At 48.2% G+C, this 9,885-nt stretch overlaps 1 gene segment (V, D, J or C); it reads right to left on the bottom strand.

Moving 5' to 3' along the window:
* Positions 1-241: 241 nt before the first annotated feature.
* LOC139704812 (immunoglobulin heavy variable 3-74-like) lies at positions 242-2,144 on the bottom strand. The segment is given in 4 exon segments: positions 242-288; positions 714-803; positions 1,698-1,994; positions 2,099-2,144. Coding segments are annotated over 4 exon segments (480 nt in total).
* Between the last annotated feature and the right edge of the window lie 7,741 nt (positions 2,145-9,885).

The following is a 9,885-nucleotide window of genomic DNA, read 5'->3' as shown; positions in this document are numbered from 1 at the left end:
CACAGAGACCAGATGCCTGTGGTGGCTGCCGTGACAGCACCAGCAGGGAGAGAGTCTGAGGTCATCAGCTGTGGGGCAGGACCTGGCCTGGGCTCCTGAGGCTGCAGAACCCCCTGTGGATGGTGAAGGGCTGTTGGCACAGAGCAGAGGCTGTGGAGGCTCCATCTGGGCAGAGGCACCCACAGGAGGGGAGCTAAGTGGGAACCCTCAGCACCCCATGCTGTGCCCTGGGGAGCAACACTTAAAAGAGGAGGATGGGGTCGCAGCCTTGAGCAGCTGCAGAACCACCTGTGGGAGAGGCCTGGAGAGCAGGGAGGTGGGAAGGACGTTCAGCCAGCTCAAGTGTGTTCAGGGACCAGGGGACCTACCAGAGGGCAGCCTCCAGGGAGCACTGAGAGTGCAGGGGCCTCTCACAGGGAAAAGGCCCCAGGAATGGAGAGCATGTGGGCAGCTGCTCACCATCAGTCCAGCCTTTCACACTCCAGATAGAGCCCACTGGACAGGACACCCAGGGGTAGTGAATGTGGAAAGTCTGCAGCAGAAATGCCAATCACATTGCACACCTAAGCGTTCACACTGGAGACCAGCCTTTCCCATGCAGTGAATGTGGGGAGGGTTTCAGCAAATCCCACACCTGCTCAGCACCACAGGCTCCATGGGGGAGAGAGGCCTGTGAGTGCAGTGATGTGGGAAACCCCTCAGCCAGCACTGACCTTCATCCAGCAGCAGAGTCCACATGAGAGAAATGTCCAGATGCTTCATATCTGGGAAGTCCTTCACCACACCCACCACCTTTTCACAACCTGGAGGGGACGGGAGCTCACAGGCATTGAGAGTGCAGTGAGTGTGGAGAAGACTCTAACCACTGCTCTGCTCTGCCTCAGCTGCACAAACATCACAGCCTGAACAGGCCCTGGGAGGGCAGCGAGTGGACAGAGGCCTCAGCCAGTGGGGCCCCCTGTTGCACACCAGGATGTCCATGCTGCAGAGAGGCCCGAATGTTAGGGTCTGTAAACAAGTCAGGATGGCGCCTGGCATTTTGCCAAGGGAGTAGTTTCTGAAGTAACACCAGGGAGCCATTAAGTGTGGAGATTCCTTATTGGTTGACTGCTGTATCTAGTTTATGTTAATTATGATACACTGTGTGTAATGTATATATACCCCTCCTGTCCTACAGTAAACGGGTCCCACTCCTGCTGTATCAATGTACACAAGTTGTTCGTCACACCCCGGTTATTTTGCTGCAGCCGAACTACAGCACCCAAGGTGGGACCTGACTCAACTGTCAAGTTCTGAGTGTCACCCTCATGGTGGATCCAGGACTGGACCTCAGTCCTGTACACGGCACAGTGACCACAGGGAGGAACTGCTTTGATACTCAATGGATGTCTATCACTAGGTTAATGGAAAAGCAATAATAAGGATAACTATGATGCACTAATATTAACAAGGAAAATACATCACAAAAGCCAGGATCGATATTTTCAGAGAAGCCAAAGTTTAGTACAGACAACTCCAGATGATTCCCTGGGAGAGGAATCCAGATTCAAGTAACCAGCTCTCAGCCTCCCTCTGCACCTGCACCTGAGCTGACTCTTAGCTCCCTGTGTGCTGAGTGCCCCCTGCTAGACCTGGGCTCCCTGCAGGAGGTTTGTGTCTGGGCTCAGACTGAGGTCCCCTCACTGTGTCTCTAGCACAGTAATAGGTGGCAGTGTCCTCGAATCTCAGACTGATCATTTGCAGGTACAGTGTGTTCTTGGAGTTGTCTCTGGAGATGGTGAATCGGCCCTTCACAGAGTTGGCATAGTTTATTGTATCACCATTCTTGTTAATTTCTCCGACCCATTCCAGCCCCTTCCCTGGGGCCTGGTGGACCCAGCTCATCCAGTAGTCACTGAAGGTGAATCCAGAGGCTGCACAGGAGAGTCGCAGGGAACCCCCAGGCTGCACCAGGCCTCCCTCAGACTCCACCAGCTGCACCTCACACTGGACACCTGCAAACACAGAGGCAGCCTGGTCAGGACACTGACACTCATCCACTCTTTCTCTCACTCCTGTCCTCTCACACACTCAGGATCTCTGGTTCTCCATTCATTACCTTTGAAAACAGCCACCAGGAAAACCCAGCTGAGCACACTCTCCATGGTGAGCAGCTGTGTTCAGTCCTGATCACTGAGTGGGCTGAGCTGGGAGTCCAGGGCTGGGCTCCTGTGCAGAGCTGCAGGGTCAGATGGGCTGGTTTTCATGAGCAGAGGGAGGCCCTATTTGCATGTGCTCCTGCTATATAGCAGCTCTGGGTGGAGGCCCAGGTAGTGCAGCACTGAGAGCCTGTGGTAGTGTTACTGCTGTTGACCGGTGACAAGTCCTTGCTTCCCCAATTTTGAAGAATAACACCAGAGAAGCACGGGGAGGCAAGGTCAGAGTAGAAATTAGAAGTTTATTAAAGGACAGCAGAAAAGATTTATCCCAGAGGAAGAAGGGGACCCAAGAGATGGAATCTGTGGAAGTGTGGTTGTTTCCCATTTTTACAGTTCTTTCAGTGTTGGAATATAGGTGGGAAGGCCCGAAGGGTTGGGACACAGGTGGGCCAAAGAAGTAATCTGGGTGCTTCTGAATCAGCATCTTCAAGTTTGCTGGGGGCTGTTTTTTAACACTTCTTTGGGATGGGCTATCTTCATGTTTTCTGGGGGCTATTTCCAGACTTCATTAACATTCCAAGGACTTCATTAACATTCCAAGAGTTGTTTAACTTTTCCCGGAATTCATTCTAAACATGGCCTCCATTTTGGATTTTATTGGATATTAGACCCAATTTACCTAACTACACTGACTACCTAACTTTAAATCTGGATTCAGTAGTGTCATAGGTAACATGGTGGACAGAGGAGCATTTAGTGATGAAAGGGTAAAGTTTCTAAGCAGCTTCTAAACTGCAAAGCCTGAGTTAAAATGTAAAAGACCAGGCATTGTAAAGTTTCTAAGCTGCAAGGCCTGAATTAAAAAGTGAAGGACCAGGAATTGTTAAGTTCCTCTGCTACAGCGAGAACCTGAAATTCCTGAGGCAGTTAAGACAATGCCTACTGGCCATTTAGTTGATTAATAGCCTAGGGCTCTGTGCAGCTTCTCATGTAGGCATACAGGGCCCAAACCAATCAGTTTGAATGTAACCCCCTCCTTAGGAATGACCTATCACTCCAGCCTGCCCTGTTCCCGCCAATGTATGTACTAATGAAGTCTAAGAATTGTTGTTTGACTTTCCCGCGGTGTATGGTGATTTGTTAAAGGAGACTGTGATGTATGTAAAGTGCCCGCCCTCCCCCAAAAAAGTGTACTTAAGCATTGTTCAACCCTGGCTCTGGGCTCTGGGCTGCTCTCCCTTCTCGAGTGGGCAAGGAGCCCCAGCATGCTGGAATCTCAATAAACCCCCTCCTGCTTATTGCATAAAGTCAGTCTCTTGGTGGTCTCTTCCTCCGGTGATAGCTGGGCCCTTACATTAGGAAGATAGAGTTTCTTCTAGTTTAATCTTGTTGCCCATTAACTTTATTCATTTTATACAAACACAGAATCATATGATGCACATACCTGTGTTAACTCTGACTAAAGGAAAATACATCACAAAGCCAGATTTAAAGATAAGTAGTTAGTGTAGCTAGGTAAATTGAGTGATAGAGAAAACATAGTTCTATTTTGGTCTGGGAGATTGGAAACTGCTTCTGGGAGTTTACCATGTTAATGTCCCCAAAGCCCAGTGTGGTGAGCCGCTTCTGCCGTTTCTGCAGACTATGGTCGCCATTACAAGATGACTCTGGCTCTGCTGTGGTCTGTGACAAACAACTCCTTATCTGGGAGAGTTGGCACATGATTTTTCACCACCCTGTGAGAAAGCTCCATGCGGCAGCTTTGCATTGGGGCTTGGGATGCTTTATTAAGGCTGGGAGGGGCATCCGAAGGAGGAAGAAGAAATATCAGGGACCTGAATAAACTGCTGAAAGAAGATTCCTGAGTTGCGTCTTCTTTGCGGGCAAGGGGTTGCGACAAGTGGTGCCGAAACCCGGGAAATCAGAACTTTCAGCAGTCAGGGGTGGTGCACCGGTTAGTCCCAGGTAAGTGGGATCCGCTACCAAATTGGGGTTAGTCCCTAGTAAGTGGGACCCGCGACCAAAGCGAGGCAGCTCCTCTGTAAAGAAAGAGAGAGCATTACATTTTATTGCAGCTGCACTGTGTACTTTCGCTTCTACTTTCGCTTTTGTTTTTTGTGCTTCTTTTGTTGTTGTGTCATGGGTGCTGCATCTTCAAGTCCGCTTCTCCTGGCCCTAGATGGCCTGTTGCGTTCCAAGGGCCTGGAAGTGAAACATAGTACTTTACAGAGATTTTTACAGAAGATAGATATCGCTGCACCGTGGTTTGCATTTTCGGGCAGCCTTACTGTACCTAGTTGGGATAAATTAGGCAAAGATCTTAACTTTGCTTCTGAGCAGGACATATTAGAGGGTGGGGTGATACCCCTTTGGAAAATGGTCCGTAGTTGCCTTACAGATTGCAGATGTCAGGAAGCACTTACTAAAGGACAGGAGGTTTTAGAGCAATTACATGAGGAGAAATCGGAGACGACAGAAAGTGAGGTGACTCGAGAGGATGGGAGTGTGCGGAGCGTAAAGCAGGGGAGGAGACGGTTGTATCCAGATCTCAGTACGCTGTGCACACCCCCATGCGAAAGTGGGTCAGAGGAGGAGGATGAGGAGGAAGAGCTCGGGAGGCTGTCTCATCAGCTAGGGAGTTTAGCTGTAGGAGAAGGGAACAGAAATAAACAGGGGCTCAAGAAAAGCGATCCCCCGGATCCACCGCCGTATGGTGGGGGAGTTTCGGGGAGAGCTTTCCATGCCCAAACATGGAGGGCTGTTAACGCTGAGATGGGTCTTGCTTATCCAGTTTTTCAGGATGACAACAGGGGAAGAGTCCATGAACCCTTAGATTTTAAAATTGTGAAGACCCTGGCGGAGTCTGTGCGCACTTATGGGGTGGATGCCGCCTTCACGCTGACTCAGGTGGAGAGTCTGTCTAGATACTGCATGACTCCCTCTGATTGGGCTAGCCTTGTTCGGGCTTGTGTTTCCCCGGGTAAATATGTGGACTGGAGAGCATTCGTGCTAGAGGGCGCAATAGAGCAGGCCGCCCAAAACCATGCGGCGGGACACCCCCATTGGGACAAGGATATGCTCTTGGGGCAGGGTAGATTTGCAAATCAACAGACAGGATTTCCTCTTGAGGTATATGATCAAATTAACAACATTTGCATTCGGGCATGGAAGTCGCTTCCAAATAGAGGAGAGGTGTCTGGTAATTTGACCAAGATTCTACAAGGCCCTACAGAACCCTTTTCAGATTTTGTAGCAAGGATGGTGGATGCCGCTGGAAAGATTTTTGGGGATCCTGATAGAGCCATGCCCCTTATCAAGCAATTGGTTTTTGAGCAATGCACCAAGGAATGTAAAGCAGCAATCACTCCTTATAAAAATAAGGGCATAGAAGCATGGATGAAAGTGTGTAGAGAGATTGGAGGACCTTTAACTAACGCAGGTCTTGCAGCTGCTGTCCTTCGGATTGCAAAAGGGGGCAGTCCTGGTGCCGGAACATGCTTCCATTGTGGTCAACCCGGTCATTTCAGACGTGAATGTCCTAAAAAAGACAATTTTACCGGACCCCCTCACGGTGGCCCTTTCAATGGCCTTCGTCAACCGGGGCTATGTCCAAAATGTAAAAAGGGGAAGCATTGGGCAAAAGAGTGTAGATCAGTGAAGGACATCCATGGACAGCCTATTTCAGCTGGGCCAAAAAACGGCCGAAGGGGCCCCCGACCCCAGGGCCCACAAATATATGGGGCAGTGGAGAATGTCACACCCGAACCTGAGACATGGCCATCTCTACGCCATCCCATGAGACGCGGAGAGCCACTACAGGTGCCGCGGGATTGGACCTCTGTTCCACCTCCAGACTCGTATTAACACCTAAGATGGGAGTCCAATTGGTGGAAACTGAGTTCAAAGGGCCTTTACCACCTGGCACTGTAGGTTTGCTAATTGGACGTGCATCCTCTATCTTACAAGGTCTTCATGTCTTTCCTGGAGTCATTAGCCCTGATACTGTAGGGGCAGTAAAGGTTCTGGTGGAGGCTCCAAGGGGCATTGTGTCTATTTCCCCAGGAGACCGGATTGCCCAATTGCTAATTCTACCCAGTCTGCATACCCGCTTTCCTGCTGATTCCTTTTCAAGGACAAGTGATGAGATTGGAGTCACTGGAAGGAATTCTGTTTATTTGTCCTTAGATATGAATGACCGTCCTACTTTAAGCTTAACCATAGAAGGCAAATCAATTTTGGGATTACTAGATACTGGAGCAGATCGTAGTATAATTGCACAAAAGGACTGGTCAAAGGGGTGGCCGGTGCAGCTCTCAGATCAATCGCTAAGAGGTTTGGGATATGCCCAAGCCCCTCAAATCAGCTGTAGACATCTATCTTGGAAGGACCCAGAAGGCCACAATGGCACCTTTCAGCCTTATGTACTTGATTTACCTATCTCTTTATGGGGTCGTGATCTGATGAAAGACATGGGGTTCACTCTTAGTAATGACTATTCCCCAGTGTCTCAACAGATTATGCAAAATATGGGGTATAGGCCAGGTCTAGGACTAGGAAAACATCTACAGGGGCGTAGGCATCTTGTGCAAGGTCATCAAAAGCTTAACAGATTTGGTCTGGGTTTTTCCTAGGGGCCACTGGGGCTCAAGTACCCATAACATGGCTCACCGAGGAGCCTGTTTGGGTGCCTCAGTGGCCTCTTCCCTCGGTTAAATTGGCAGCAGCCCATAATTTAGTCAAAGAACAACTTGACTTGGGTCACATCCAACCTTCTACTTCTCCATGGAATACTCCCATATTTGTTATTAGAAAAAAATCAGGAAAGTGGCGCCTACTGCATGATTTACGAGCAGTTAATGCTCAAATGCAACTTATGGGGCCCATTCAAAGAGGGCTGCCTCTGCTCTCCTCTATTCCTCAGGGCTGGCATATTATTGCTATTGACATTAAAGACTGTTTCTTTTCTATTCCTTTGCATCCTAAAGACTCACAGCGTTTTGCCTTCACCCTTCCCTCGTGTAACCACGAGGAACCAGATCTTAGGTTTGAGTGGGTAGTGTTGCCGCAGGGAATGGCTAATAGTCCCACGATGTGCCAGATGTATGTGGGGAAGGCACTCGCACCTCTCAGACATAAGTATTCCTCCATCAAGATCATTCATTATATGGATGATGTGTTATTGGCCGCTAAGTTAGAGCAGACAGTTAATGAGGCCTATAAAGAATTAGTAAAGCTGTTAGCTCAATATGGGCTACATATCGCACCTGAAAAGGTTCAAACGGGGAATTCTATTGAGTATTTGGGAGCAATAATTGGGTATGACAAATTGAAACCACAAAAAATCACTATAAGAACTCAGGATCTCCAAACTCTGAATGATTTTCAAAAACTGCTGGGAGATATTAATTGGATAAGGGGATATTTACATATTCCTAATGGTGTGCTCCAGCCTTTGTATGCTACCCTTAAGGGTGATCCAGATCTTGCTTCTCCTCGTAGCCTCACCAAAGAGGCTAGAGCGGCCCTTATAACAGTAGAAGAAGCTATACAACATGCTACTCTATGCAGGCTCCAGAGTGATAAACCTTTCCAGTTATGTGTGCTTGCCACTATGCGGCAGCCTACTGGAGTACTGTGGCAAGATGGGCCTTTACTATGGATCCACCCACATATATCCCCAGGAAAATCCTTAGAATACTATCCTGATGCTGTTGCAGCGTTAGCACTTAAAGGGATTCAACAAAGCATTCAGTTTTTCGGACAATCACCTTCTTCTCTTATTGTACCCTATACTAAGGCTCAACTTAATGTTTTGTGTGCTACTCTAGACAACTGGGCTATTCTATGTTGCTCGTTTCAAGGGGATATTGATAATCATTACCCTTCCCATCCATTACTCCATTTTGTTAAAGAACATCCCATCATTTTCCCTAAGGTGACTTCACCCAATCCAATTCCGGGGGCTGTTAATATTTTTACTGATGGTTCCAAGTCTGGAATGGGAGCTTATGTAATTAATGATTCTCCCCCTGTTCAGCATCAATTTGCTCCTGGAAATCCACAATGGGTTGAACTGCAAATTGTTACTGAGGTTTTTAAACAGTGTTCTTTTCCTTTTAATCTTATCTCGGACTCCATTTATGTGGTACAAGCACTCAAAGTCCTGGAGGCCGTGGGAGCTATTAGTAATGCCCATAATGTATCTGCTTACTTTAATCAGCTTCAACAGCTTATCTGTAGCCGCACTGCTCCTTTTTATCCAATGCACATCCGGGCTCACACCTCTCTTCCTGGTCCGTTATCACAGGGTAATGCCTGTGCGGACTCAGCCACTAGAGACCAGTTGATATGCTTGGCTTCCTCCTTAGAGGGGGCTAAATTATTTCACCAGAATTTCCATGTTAATACTTTAACGCTGCGCAGGCGTTTTTCCATTTCAATAGCGGATGCTCGTCAGATAGTATTACAATGTCCCCATTGTGTCACATTTCTTCATCCCCCTACTTATGGAGTGAACCCACAGGGATTGAAGCCATTGGTTGTCTGGCAAATGGATGTGACGCACATACCTGACTTTGGTAACCTCAAGTATGTACATGTTTCTGTTGATACGTGCTCTGGAGTTATTCATGCTTCTGCTTTATCGGGAGAAAAGGCACGTAATGTTATTACTCATTGCCTAGAAGCATGGGCAGCATGGGGTGCTCCTGCATCCCTTAAGACTGATAATGGACCTGCTTATACTGGCAGGCAATTTACATCCTTTTGTTCTACCATGGGAGTGCAACTTACTCATGGTCTGCCTTACAATCCTCAAGGACAAGGCATTGTTGAGCGTGCTCATCGCACCTTAAAGGAAACTTTACAAAAACAAAAAGGGGGAATAGGAGCTGAACACACTCCTAAAGAACGCCTGTCCTTAGCTCTCTTTACCATTAATTTTTTGAATTTGGATATTCATGGTCGCTCTGTGGCTGATAGACATGTGTCCCCTCAGCCCTCTGTGATTGGCTATGTTAAGTGGAAGGATGTTCTTATGGGCCAATGGAATGGCCCCGACCCCGTGCTGACATGGGCACGAGGATCTGTATGTGTTTTTCCCCAGAATCGCACGGAACCGTTGTGGGTCCCTGAACGCCTGACAAGAAGAGTCTTGACATCAACCGACCAGCAACAAGAGATACCACAGCAACCCTGTGATGAGGATCTTCACTCTGCTACGTGCTCTGGTTCTGGTGCTGGTGCCGATGGCACAGACGACACCAATGCAGTGGTGGGCAGTGGCTCGGGCTTGGCCAATGCCGATGCCGGTTCATGGTAGTTCTAGGGTCCTCCCCACTCTTTTCTCTACCTCATGTGAGATGTCTGCTCCCTGTGCCTCTCCTAGAGGGGACATGGAGAGCATTTTTAATCAATCTCAGGTTAATCTCACAGGAGTTTTTTGTTTCAGCCTTGGAAACGCTAATTGCATTAGCCTTAAGACCAAAAATCTGACTAACTGGGAGGACCCATTGCGGTCCAATCAGGTCTCAGGGAGTATTATTAATGCCGTACTGAGCCAAGTAGTTTCGGGAAAGCAATCAGGTTCAGGGACCCCTGCAAATAGCTCTGCTTTAAGCATAACTACCTTGGCTATGATCTCCAAGGTACTAATCCCAGTGCCTCCTTCTTCTAATAGTACTTACAATGCCACTCATTTCAAGGCCTCTCCTTACTGTACCCCTAATCTTGGTTTCCCCCCAACATT

The sequence above is a fragment of the Marmota flaviventris genome, chromosome 2 (assembly GCF_047511675.1).
Source record: "Marmota flaviventris isolate mMarFla1 chromosome 2, mMarFla1.hap1, whole genome shotgun sequence".
In the NCBI taxonomy this organism is placed as follows: Eukaryota; Metazoa; Chordata; class Mammalia; order Rodentia; family Sciuridae; genus Marmota; species Marmota flaviventris.
Note: the sequence above shows the minus strand (reverse complement) of the source record. Positions and strands in the feature narration are given on the sequence as shown.